This window comes from Schistocerca piceifrons, chromosome 2 (assembly GCF_021461385.2).
Source record: "Schistocerca piceifrons isolate TAMUIC-IGC-003096 chromosome 2, iqSchPice1.1, whole genome shotgun sequence".
In the NCBI taxonomy this organism is placed as follows: Eukaryota; Metazoa; Arthropoda; class Insecta; order Orthoptera; family Acrididae; genus Schistocerca; species Schistocerca piceifrons.
The window spans coordinates 705142600-705156794 of NC_060139.1; the positions used below are offsets into that span (position 1 = coordinate 705142600).

The 14195-nt window shown below is 39.0% G+C and overlaps 1 protein-coding gene across 3 annotated transcripts in view; it reads left to right on the forward strand.

Annotated features, from left to right (window-relative positions):
- LOC124774939 (obscurin) overlaps positions 1-14195 on the forward strand; it is a 694794-nt gene that overhangs the window by 446835 nt on the left and 233764 nt on the right. For all 3 annotated transcript variants that reach the window (XM_047249630.1, XM_047249632.1, XM_047249631.1), the window contains one exon: positions 9338-9446. In XM_047249630.1, coding sequence (XP_047105586.1) covers positions 9338-9446 — 109 coding nt within the window. The remainder of the gene's footprint in view (positions 1-9337; positions 9447-14195) is intronic.

The window sequence follows — 14195 nt, forward strand, 5'->3', positions numbered from 1 at the left end:
GGTGATTTCATTATTTGTCATTAAAGAGAAGGATCTTACAGTATGAACTCAACAACACAATGAAGCAACTGACAACTGTTTCTTCCTTTTAAATTTTAACCACGTAAGTTTGAGCTTTATGTACTTGTCATCCAAAGAATAATCAACAACTTTACTCTAGGAAATGATGAAACAAGAAAACATGATCATTTACTATACCTTGAGCCGATGGTCACCTTTTCAGCACTAGGGAATCAAAATTATATTACCCATTCCATTGCAGTCAGTTTACAGTGCGTTTTGCTGTCAGCATAGAAACCAGCCATTGGTAAACACAAGCCATCAGCTGATAATGTTAAGCAAGTATCACATTCAGGACATTTTGTTGATTACATGTAAAGTTCCCAGTTCTGCAAGAGATAACAGAAAGGAATGTTAATCCACACTGGAGCATGAAAGACAACATCCACCACACTTCTCAAAGCATGAGCAAACAAAATTTTCGACATGCAGTTAATGCGATGGATCAAAGTAGAACACAGTAATAACTCAAGCACTCATGGTGTGCTCACAGTCAAACATAAACATGTCATTGTCCCCTTCCACTGCTCTCCAGTACATCAAAACAGCTGCCAAATACTGACTGCCAAGGTGCGGTCACGTCCACCTCATGTGATTCCGTCAAACTTTGTCACAAGGAACCTCTCCTGTTGACAGCTCACAGCTCACTGTTCAAGCGCATGGACAGAGGGCTTTTGCTATGCTCGGAACAAGTATGACTCTGACTTAAGACACATCAATACAACTACACGGCTGACAGAAGGGTCCAGTTGATATGCACATATCAGATTGCAGCACAATGGTTGCAGCTTCGTTTGTAGATCACATGGCTGCTTTCATAGGTAGCTCTGCCTTTTATGGGATAGGAGATGCATGAGACTGGTCTGGAGAAGGTGGTGCCGGGAGGATGTAGGGGACATATCTTGCATCTATGTCTGTTGCAGGGACATGAGCCATGAGACAAGGTGTTGGGAGCAGTAGTGAAGTACGCAAGGTGTTCAAGGTGGTTACACAATTTATACATAATAATGAAAGCAACAAGCAATTTCAGTTGGAAAAATTCAGATGTAGTTGCTTATCAGTCTTCAGAATTGCAGAAAAAAGTAAGACAATTAGATATCTCTGATGCGTTCGTGGAGTTTAGTTTTCATAGCCATTTATGTCCTGTCATAGACATTTATTTTATAGGATATCATCTGAAATTCTCTACAACTCAGTTGGAGACATGTTACTTTTTGACATTGTTTTAATACCTTATCACTCTGTGAGGTCCCCTCAGTCTATCCATATTTATTTTAGCTAGTCAGACCTCATTTATGGTAAAGTATTATCAGCCAAGAGACCAGTAATTTTCCCATTTATATAGCATAATCTGTCACATTGCAAATTACCTGACAGACATCAACTCCTACATCATACTCCACAAGCCACCTAATGGTGTGTGGCAGAGGGTACTTTCAGTACCACTGTCTGATCCCTCCAATCCTGTTCCACTCATGAATAGTGTATGGGAAGAATTATTGTTGGTAAACCTCTGTACTGGCTCTAATTTCTCGAATTTTCTCCTCATGGTCAATACACAAGACGTATGTGGGGGGAAGTAATATGTTGTCTGACTCCCCCTGAAGAGTGCTGTCCCGAAATTTCAATAGATCTTTTATATATATTGTAAACAGCAAAGTTCCTATCACACTTCACTGTGGTACTCCAGATATTACCTTTACATCTGTCAATTTAGTTCTGTTAAGAGCAACGTGTTGTGTCCTGTCTGCAAGAAAGTTTTGAATCCAATTGCAGGTATGCTCTGATACTCCATAAGCTCTCTCTCTTTTTTTTTTTTTTTTTTTTTTTTTAAAAACGGCAATGTGGAACAGTGTAAAATGCCTTACTGAAATCATGGAACATGGCATTAACCTGTATATCATTGTCCATTGAGCTGTGTATCTCATGGAGGAACAGAGTGAGCTAAGTTTCACGGGATCTCTGTTTCCGGAATCCATGTTGATTTTTATAGGGGAGATGTTCATTTTCCAAGAACGTCATAATTCTTGAGCATAAAGCATGTTCCATAATTCTACAACAGATTGACGTCAACAATATAGGTCTATAATTGTGTGGATATGTCTTATGGCCTTTCTTAAAAACGGGAATGACCTACACTTTTTTCGAGTTGTTAGGTACCTTTCGTTGCTACAAGGGCAGCAAGTTCTTTAGCATAATCTTATAGGTATCTCATTTGGTCCTGAAGCCTTTCCACTACTAAGCAATTAGAGCCGCTTTTCAATTCCATGATCGGTAATGTCAATATCTGCCAATTCAACATTTGCACAACACCTGAAAGGAGGGACAGTGTTACGATCTTCTGCAGTGAAACAACTTCAGAAGACTGAATTCAGTATTTCGGCCTTCTCTCTGTTATCTCCCATTTCCATGCCAGTGTAGTCACTGACAGACTGAATAGATGATTTTGACCCAGTTATTCATTTTACATATACCAAAATCTCTTAGGGTTTTTACTCAGGTTGGTTGACAACGTCTTACTTTCAAAATCATTGAACGCTTCTCTCATTGCTCTCCTTATGCTCATTTTGGCTTCGTTCATCTTTAGTTTGTCAGCTAGGTTTTTACTTCTCTTGAATCTGATATCAAGTGCTCTTTGTTTACTTAGTGCTTTTCTAACACAACTATTAAATCATGGTGGATCTTTCCCATCCCTTAAAACCTTACTCAGAACATAATTGTGTAGGGCATATTGAACAATGCCTTTGAATTTTTTCCATTTGTTCTCCTCATCTTCATCTTATCACTAAATGTTTGATGCTGACTGCTGAGATATTTTGAAATTTGTATCCTGTCACCCTTGCTGAGCAAATATATCTCCCAACCTTTCTTAACATTACTTATAGTACCCATCATCATAAATGATGTCACAGTCTCATGATCACTGATACCTTCTTCTACATTAACTGAGTCGATAAGTTCAGGTCTGTTTGTTGCCAAGAGGTCTAAGACTTTACCCTCACAAGTTGGTTCTCTATCTGCTCAAGGTAATTTTTGGACAAGACATCCAGAACAATGCCACAGTTTTTATGGCATAACACACCCAATCTATACCTGGCAAGTTGATGTCACCCCATATTACAACGGCATGGTCAGGAAAATTACTAATGATATTCTGCAAGTTCTGTCTGAAGTGCTCTACAACTACAGATCCTGACCCAAGTGGTCTATAAAAGCATGAGATCACCATTTTTGACCATTCTTTGATACTCAAATTCACCCAGATTAATTCACATTCAGAATCTGTGATGACCTCACTAGATTTTATAGAATTTTTTACTGCAATTAACATGCCGCCACCATTGGTGACTAACCTATCCATACGACAGACATTGCAGTTTGAACTTAGGATTTCGTTGTCATTGACGTCTGGCTTCAACCAGCTTTCTGTTCCCAATACTATGTATGCATTATAACTTGCAGTAAGTGATAATAATCTGGGACCTTTCCTTGGATGCTCCTGCAGTTTACTTATATCATATTAATCTTTTCTGTCTCTGATCTGTGAGGACCAAGATCCTCTGAGATCACTGTGGCTGATTGATCAGGCAACTCATCTTTGCTCCCAAGGGAGAGGTCCTCTAACCTAAGAAAGACCCATCTGCACACCACAAGTGCTCCATTACCCTAGTAGCCGCATCCTGCATGTAGTGCATGCCTGACCTATTAAAGGGAAACCTACAATTCTGCACCCGATAGTGGAGGTAGAGAAATTTGCATGCGATACTCTCACAGAGCTGTCTGAGCCTCTGGTTTAGATCTTTGACTATGCTCCAAACCAGAGGACTGTGATCAAACCCTGGGTACGATGCTACAAATAGACAGCTTAGCCTGCACCCTGCGTGAATTGCTAGTTGCCTTCACGAAATCAGCCAGCCACTGGAAGGAGACAAAGATTGCCTCAGAACCCAAGCAGCAGGCATCATTCATGCCAACATGTGCCACTACATGCAGTCAGTTGAACCCAGTGCACTTGACAGCCACTGGCAGGGCCTCCTCCACATCATGGATGAGACCTCCCAGCAAACATACTGAATGCACCCTGGAATTGTTTCCTGACTTGTGTGCTGTCTCCCTGAGGGGCGCCATCACCCACCTAACATTGGAGCTCCCAATGACTAGCACACCCACCCTCTGTACTTATTTTTTTCCAGATTGGGCAGGAAAATTGACTGCTGGCCCAACAGGAGAGGCATCCCATGCTGGCTCATAGTTATTATCAACACTGGGAAGCACCTCCTACCCATTGCTAAGATGTATGGAACCAGCCACACAGCCTGCTGCCTCTTTTCCCTTCCGCCCAGTGACACGTGAACCCACCACTGTCTGCCACCCACTCTGGAGTGAGGACGGACCGGTCAGATGTTGCATATCAGAAGCTGCAGCGATGTCCAGATCACCAGGGGATACAAGTGGCACCAGTGTTATCGCAGGTCTTGCACTGGCACCCTGACGTTACCACAACTTTGAGCATTAGCTAGAAGCTTGTCAACAGTAGCCAACACAGCTTCCAGCTGTTTATGGACAGCGGCCAACTCTCCTTGTGTCTGCTCACAACAAGCACAGTCCCTAGTAGCCATATCATACTGTGTATAAAATAGATATAAGGTCTCAAATGGCACTACTGAGTTTGAAAATATATCAAAGGAGAATAATGTAGCACTAAAAGTTGGTGTGAAGATTTCTCACTGTACTCTGAGACTGCAAGCTATTAAACAGAAATAAATTTCTCTACACGGAAAATTTACACTAGGAAGCTGCCCTACACAAGGATATTCAGAAGACATATGCAACAACAAAAACTACAATTAATTTTCTAACCTCTAGTCTTCACAGTAAAATACACACATACATTACACTTCTTTGCAGAAGTACATGAACAAAAAACAAAGGCTAAATTAATTTACAGTTTATCACACAAGTGCTGCTGCTGCTCTGTGGCAAACATTGTGAACAATATTAGTTAAATAATCGATTAACGTACTAGTTAATTCTTTTTCGAATAATTATATGCCTCCTCATGAAACAACAATTCAGTTGCTTCTGACCGACCCCTTGCTATTCTGTTTGCCGGCATGTGGCCCTGTTGTGGCTTATGACTGGCCATTTTACTTTTGCTGCTCTGGGCTACTGCGTAATCCCACACCGCCACTGGCCTGCATCATATTTTTTCATCCATGCAATGTGACCTCCATGTGATCTGCAGGCATGGCTGTCTCTTTAGGCATTTAACTATTGAGAGTTAATACTCTCCCACACTACACACATCAAAAAAAGATATGCATCATCTTGCTTCCAAGAGCTCTGGAACCTGTACAGAAAATTGGAGTAGAGATCAACATAAACATCATTTTCACCCTTTTTATTGCTCATGAAAAACACACATTGCACATTGTACCACCATTCAGCGAGACCTTCAGAGGTGGTGGTCCAGATTGCTGTAAACTCCGGTACCTCTAATACCCAGTAGGACATTCTCTTGCATTGATGCATGCTTCTATTCATCATGGCACACTATCCACAAGTTCATCAAGGCACTGCTGGTCCAGATTGTCCCACTCCTCAATGGCGATTCGGCGTAGATCCCTCAGAGTGGTTGGTGGGTCACATCATCCATAAACAGCCCTTTTCAATCTATCCCAGGCATGTTCGATAGAGTTCATGTCTGGAGAACATGCTGACCACTCTAGTCAAGTGATGTTGTGATCCTGAAGAAAGTCATTCACAAGATGTGCATGATCTGGGCACAAATTGTCATCCATGGAGATGAATGCCCCGTGTACCGCCTATAACGTACCACTATCGGTCGGAGGATGGGATTCACGTATCGTACAGCCATTACGGTGCCTTCCGTGACCACCAGTGGTGTACATCAACCCCACATAATGCCACCCCAAAACAGCAGGGAACTTCCACCTTGCTGCACTTACTGGACAGTGTGTCTAAGACATTCAGCCTGACTGGGTACCTCCAAACACGTCTCTGACGATTGTCTGGGTGAATGTGTATGTGACACTCATCAGTGAAGAGAACGTGATGCCAATCCTGATGGTCCATACGGCATGTTGTTGAGCCCATCTGTTCTGCACTGCATGGTGTTGTGGTTGCAAAGATGGAACTCGCCATGGACGCCGGGAGTGAAGTTCCACATCATGCAGCCTATTGCACACAGTGTGAGTCATAACATGAAGGCCTGTGGCTGCACAAGAAACATTATTCAACATGGTGGTGTTGCTGTCAGTGCTCCTCTGAGGCATAATCCGTAGGTAGCAGTCATCCACTGCAGTAGTAGCCCTTGGGCAGCCTGAGCGATGCATGTCATTGACACTTCCTGTCTCTCTGTATCTCCTCAATGTCCGAACAACATCACTTTGCTTCACTCCGAGATGCCTGGACACTTCCATTGTTGAGAGATCTACCTGGCACAAAGTAACAATACAGACACGGTCGAACCACAGTACTGATCGTCTAGGCATGGTTGAACTAAAGACAACATGAGCCGTATACCTCCTTCCTGGTGGAATGACTGGAACTGATTGGCCATTGGGCCCCCTCCGTCTAATAGGTGCTACTCATGCATGGTTTGTTACATCTTTGGTCGGATTTAGTGACATCTCTGAACAATCAAAGAGACTGTTTCTGTGATACAGTATCCACAGTCAACATCTATCTTCAGGAGTTCTGAGAACTGGGGTGATGCAAAATTTTTTTGATGTGTGTAGGTGGAGTAGTGATGTCACCATGCTCTTACAGTGACTTATATTCTCCTGTGGGGTAACAGCAGTGAAAGATGACTCCAAACTTGGAGAGTGTGGATCCATATATATGCATTTGTACTATAGCTACAATGCTAAAATAAACTACAAACTGTTGCAGTGGTCATGAGGCTCCAAAAATAACAGTAAAAGCTGAGGGTATAGTTTAGAATAGAATTTGAGTTTCTGTTTTTGAAATATTATTCTGTTAAAGTTTGTGTTTTAGAACAGAAATTGGATTAGTTTTATTGAAATGCCTGCCTGTTTATGTGATGCACTATGTATGGGCTTACTGGGTTTTGGATTGTTATTTGTAGATTAACCACTTCTAAATAATCTACACATGTGACATCTTTTCGATGTGAGCATCTACAGTGGGTGGTGTACTTTTTAATCCTTACTTTTTGACTTCTACATCCCCTGCTTACTATACATCCCCTGCTTACTAAAAAATGCTTTGAGCTAGTTTGGAAATAGAAAAACAGTGTATGTTCTCAGATGACTAAAGAGTAATGTTTGTGGCAAGCAAAGAATTAAATCAAGTCTTGAACTGAACATATTGCTTCAATTGTACAGTTCACCATTTATACAGAATCATCTCATTGATCAGTGTGATGAAGCAAGCTACACATTGTTTTCATTGAATTCCTTCATGCAGTTGTTTGCCACATACCACAGCTGTGATACAGTTCATGACTGAAACATCCTGGTAAATGAAAACTGTACATCAGACCACAGCTCAAAATGAGAACTTTCCCTTTGCTGGGTAAGTGTTCTGCCAACTGAGCTACCCAAGCATGACTCACAACCTATTCTTGCAGAGGTTCTGATAGAATTAAAGCTGTGAGGAGGATTGTCATTCATTCTTAGGTAGCTCAGTTGGCAGAATGCTTGCCTGCAAAAGGCATAGATCCCAGTTTTGATTTGCCCAGACATTTCATATCAGTTCATGCTCCACTGTATGCTGAAAAATTCATTCTGGAAATTCATGACTATTGTAATAACCACTCAAGCCCATCCTTGTTAAGCTCATTTCATTGATACACAAAGTCAATATTAATCTTGTGCACTTTCGAAAGTGTGACACTTCATTACTCACATCCCCAGTCACAAGCTATAGAATTTAGTCACTCTTCTAACATTTGCCATACCACTTCAGTGCATAGATTCCCGACTTACAGTTAGTTGAACATTTTCCGCTGTTCGCTATTTTCCTAGTGTTTACAAAGGTATGTTGTGTGCATGTTTGTGAATTACAACACTTGTATCAAGTCTCACATTGATTGGCAGAAAAATTAATTAAGTTTATGCCATGATGCTGTTCCATTACCTTGTGAGGCAACACCTCTGACACTCATTGTGGTCCACCACCATCTCCCAAGATCCCTTTTCTCCACTTCTGTCTGCCATGCCACGAGGCCCTTCAGCTGTTGGCTGTTGCTTTCACTGCCTCTGGCATGCTTCTAACTTTTTTTTTCAGTAGGTATTGTTCTATGCTATCTAAATAATCTTGGCATATGTTATACAAATAATTTGTATAATTTAACAGTCTCTTTTTAATTTACTTTTTAGTTCAATTCTTCCAAATCCTTTTTCTATTCCCTGTAAGCTTTACATTCAAATTTCCAGTTGCCCTAATCACTGCCTCCGCCAAAAGTTGGCTCTGTGAAACATTCCACCTCTTGGACATCCCACCAAACCCACAACAAAGATTGGCTTATGTATTACCACCTTGCACAATCATTAGTCATGAAAACAAAATTCAGTAAAATTTTAATAACATCCTAAATGAAACATGATTGTTGCAACTTTAGACAAAAACTGTTAACAAGATCTGCAACCACGTAGCTGGTAAATGGTAATACACTCGTCTTGATTACCAAAATAAATTTATTTATCATTTCATGGCACCTTTTGGGAGAGCTTCTTCAGATCTATTAAAATCAAGGTTGTTAATGTATCAAATCAGTTGGTAGTGTGTGTCATCTGCACAGTATTACCGAAGTGCGCATGCACGCGCACACGCGCACGCGCGTTTGTGTGTGTGTGTGTGCACTGTTACCTGTCACCATCATAGGGCACTTCTGTTTAACTTGCTCGTAATTCAGTATTTTAACTGTATTGGTCTATGATGGTAGCAGGCAGCAATACTGCGAAAGGATGGCCCACTAGCAAATGACAGATAAGTGTGTCAACTGTCTTAATAAATTGTACAGAAAGATATGAAAATATTAGTATCATGCATTACATTGCAAATTGGAGCCATAGTTCTATCATGGTTTGGTTTTCTACCATTTTGGAGGATTTCCAAAAACATTAGAGTAGGTTAAAATACAGTTAAAGTAACTTTGAACATGAAAAAACTGAATTACATTACACAAACCTATCACCATCAGTATAAAGCACCATTGATAGTGCATTCCAGGATTTCTTCATTTTTTTACAATTTCTTCATGATTGCATTTGTCTTGTTTCTCCTGCAGCGGAGCCTCCATCCCTTGTTAAAAATCTTGAAGATCGTTCAGTTAAAGACTATGAAGAAATTGAATATAGAGTCAGAGTGAATGGTGTACCAAAACCAAAGATAACGTGGTAAGTATCTGCAAAATCAAGTTTATAGTCTTAAGAAGTTGATGATGGACTATGTAATAAGAAGCTTTGTCCTTAAAATTTATATTAATGTTGCACTGATCTTACTACTAACATAGATTACAAAGGTGTGCAATACATTCTCCATCATAATTGGCTTTCCTATTTTCGTTCGCATTTGCTTAAAAATGATTGTAGCTTCTTTGCTTTCAGTTGAAAAGAAATGTAGCTTCACTTTCTACATATTGTGCTTCTTTACATGGGATATGACTTCCTGGTTTTCTCTGTAGCTACTGAAGAAGTAAACTTCAGTCTGACTGATGAAGATTCAACACATTTGTTAAACTATTCATTTTGATGAGACCAACTTTTCACTTACCTTCACTCATGTTTTATCACTTTCTATTGATAGTAAAGTTACTTAGCTTTCTACTACAAGAACAGTAAGGTTACTTAGCTTTTTCCCACAAGAATAATGGTATTGTCCATATATGTAATGTTGACTATCTGTGTGACATTAATTTCAGTAATGTTAGTTGTATGGTTAAAAGGATATGCTGAGAACTTTACAGTTACTTGGACAAAATGTAATGAGCTGATAATGATGATATTGTGTTATAATGTCAAACAGTCCTGAGCAAGCAGCCATTTAACATTCTGACAGTTTGGTTTTTCTCACATTTCCAAAACATTTAGGTATTTTCATGTTTAACAGACTTTAGGATATTCAAAGTGAAAATGAAGGATGTTCTAAAACTCTGTTCTATAATATTGATTTTTTTAAAATAATTTATGTAAAACACATCACAGGGTGTTACAGAGCAGAATATTTTATTGCATTAAGTCAACTCATTCCTTTAGCATTAACTTTTCTGGATCTTCTGTTTCATTAAAACTTGTGAGTTTTAAACACAGAAAATGATGCTCTGTATATCATTATTTGCTCTGTCTAAATTCTTTCATTGTCTGGGGTCACATAAATCATATCCTAGTAATTTACTATCCTGATTTTTCTTTCTTTTTAAACAGCTCACCCAATGGTGACCCAGTACCAAGGTGAAACCAATAATGGAACAGTTTGTGCAATCTGAGGCTCAGAAATATAATAAAAGAATTTTGTTGCAATGTGGTCACTGTGTGTCCAATTGGTGGTACACTTCGTTGTGCAACTGCACTTGTACTTACAGTATTCTTGTTATTACTAATGCCTTAAGTGGCATATTGTGTTGGCATAGTCCATATTAATTCAGACAGGCTAGGAAACAATCTTACCTTCATAGTCTTGGATGATATTGAATCTAGCATATGTTAAAATGAAGGACCAAGTAAGGAACAAGTACTTTTTTTGTTTTCTCCAAAAAAATTTCTGCTCCGAGATACAGCCCTCCAAAGATTGCACTGTGCATACCATTTTGAAGATGCGAATTTTGGAAAAAAATTTAAAATGCTGTACCTTTAGAACAGTTCTAGATATTTTTTGTTTTTTTATTTAAAAGATAATTGCTTTATGATTACAAAGAAATCCTCCATTTGGACTTATCTGTCAAAGTTCTTTTACTATAGCACTCTGAACTTTTTTATAATTTATGGAAAAAAATTTTTTTTAAAAATGTCAAGCCATAAAATTTTGATTTTTTTTCTGTTGATTAATACCATGTAGGTCTACATTCCCTGAAAAGGAGAGCTTTCACTTTTAGGTTTAACAGGTTTTATGAACAATTGAAATTTTTGCCATATATAAAATATGTTTTATTACCACATTATCACATAACAGGCACATAAAAATTAAAACCTAGCCTATTTAAAATCATTTTAGTTTTGAAAGATGAGTAAGAGACCCATTTTTCAAGCATTTTAAATGGTTCCAAAAGTATGTGAAAGGTCCAAAGACTTAAAGGCTTCAATTTACACAACTTCTGTGCTCTCTGTTTTGTACTGAAATTAGCCATTCAGTGAAGTAAAAATGTGTTCCACTGCTTCAGTATCTTCCTTTGATATAGAGTGATGCCTTCCTGTTGACCAACAGGAACTGGAGCACTTACAGTCTTCAAAACATTGTGAACAGGAAGTGAGCACTGATGGCTTTGTTGCTGTCCTTCAGCTGGAAATCTATATCCAGCACCTGGTCCCTGTGGTAGCATAAAGTTCACTGCAATTTCATTTAACTCATAACTGTTGTCTATAATCTCTGCAATGCACCAGTCAGTCATACATGCATGCCACAAACATCCCCCTTCTCAAGTTGTGAATCTGAATATTATCCTGCTGTTTCTGAGGTGTTGGCCAAACGAACAAAATTTCTTCTTTCTTGCTCTTTAAAGTGCATGTAATTTGAGTTCGCCCATCACTTTGAGTCCAAAAATGTGTCTTCTGAATGCCCTCACAGGAGTAGTTGTTTGGACCATTCTTCTCTTTTCTGCTCACTGAATTCTTCTACTTTCTCTTCGAACAAAACTTTCTCTTCGAACAAAAGAATGAGGGCTGTGGATGTGTAAGTTTCATGACTCTCATAAAATCCCCAGCATTCTGAATCGCAGCTGAATTTGGTCTGGAAAGATTATGTTTTGTAGCATGGTGTTTCAGCAGGCCTCCTACACCAACACAAGGCTCCTTCCCATGACTGGTAGCACTGTATACCCATTCAGTTGGCACTAGTGACTTGTTCAATTCAAACATCTGGTAACAATTTTTAAAATGAGCAGGGGCACCATCAGAAATAATGATGATCTTCTCTGCCCCTGTTTGCAGTTGAAGAATTTTGCACATTGCTAGCAAAGCATGTGCTGAGTCATGTCCCGTGTCATCACTTATAACTGCAACACTTGTGATCTTTTTTTGAAAATATGTCACTCTTGTAAAATTTGAAACCTAGTCATTACTCCAATGATGCCCTTGTACTTCTTGTGGGACAATTACAGACCAGTTCTCAGCAAATCACAGTGAAGCACTAAGCATAGTTCTTTGGCCTGTATACAACCTGTCACTTGTGCAATGTGTTGTTGTTGCAATTTATTCAGATGTTGGTGTTATTGCTTTCACTGACCGTTCACCAAGTTCATCAATGAAACTGTTAAAGGGAACAGTTTTCATAATTAGTTTGTTTTCCTCCCATGTCATGTATATAATTTCTGCAGAGTTATCTGCTACATCTTCCAGGCCAAATGTCTGCAAAGACAGTCCTCCCTTTCCAGGGCAGTCACCATATTCTTGAAACAAACAAGTCTCTCGCTTTATGTCACAGACTACTAATGACTTCACATGACCAATGGAGGTTTCATATGTTGCATGCTACAGTAAGTTCTTCAAAGTTACCATGCAAAGTTCAAAATTCATGCAGTAGACACATAAAGAGACATCTCTAGGTGGGTGTGGAACTATCCACTTAGGTCGCAGTGTATAAAATTTTGATCTTCCAATATGTGAAGTTGTATACCGTAGTTGCTCTTACAAATTGCAAAAGTTTCTTTAATGCTCGAGTCATGTACCTCTTCACTTTCACAAATTTTTGACCTTCAACTGTTACAGTTATAGTGTCTTTTTTGTTGACACTCTGGTGAGAACAGTCCCATTTATCTTCCAGATGAAATGACTGTGATATTTGAACTTGAGCTGCTTCTACAGGATGGCCATAATAGGGATCTGGTCTTCCAAAGACTCGTTTAACAGACCTCACATTTCTTGATTTGTCTACTATGTACTTTGATAGTGATGGAGCATGGTTCAAAATTGTTTTCTCTGAAAATTTCTGTGGAATAATAGTTAAATCTTGCACCTCTTCACTGCACAGTATTCAGCAGCTGAGTTAATATTCGTGAAAAATTCCTGGCAAGAGGTGTGAGAATACTTTGGTTCATTTTCCTCTGAAGATTTAATTTTTACTTTGAAAGTGTGGTCAGTTTTGCTATAGTGTATTCATCCATAGCTTTAGTAATTTCTCTGCACTTTCTTGATGCATAGATATTATGACTGGACTTCACTGACTGTGGTTTCTTAACAGGACTAACACCTACCTCTGTAGCTGACTGATTCAAGGTATTTAATTCTTCCTCTATTGATGCAAAATCTGCATCATTTGCACCAAGGAAGGCTTCACCTTGTTCAGATACTATCATTGTGGTTATTCTGTCAAAACATATAGAACACAAAAAGTCATCACTGGAAACAGTTTTACTTTGAAACAGCATCTTCAAATAAGAACAGTCATTCCCAACCTGAACAAAGTCTGTTTTTTTGTTTGTCTTATACATCACTCTATTATGGATATGCAAATAGTCAGCACACTTCACTCTCCTGTGGCCCCAGTCAGAAGACATTCCAAACAGTCCTTTTCACAAAACACTCTGCAACTGTGTCAACTGGCAAATTCCTCACAAGAACACAGAACTCACTCGGTGTTCTCAGATTTCTTAGAAGCCTCTTCAGTAAACAAATTAGCACTGAACAAGTACTATACAGAAACCTGCAATGAACAACCATGACAAAGAAACTGAGAAGAAACTACAACAAAGTGTAAGAAATATCTGCAACAATGAAAGTGAAAAGAAATAACTGTAACAAAGGAAGTGACAAGAAATAACAGCAACAAAGACAATAGAAATAAACATTATAACAAAGAAATGAGTAAGAAACAACTTCAGTGAAAACATACATTACCACTGAAAGTTAAAAAAAAATTATTTTTTTAAATAAAAAATGTAAAAGTGGAAGCTCTCCTTTACAGAGAATATAGTACTACATGGTACTAATTAACAG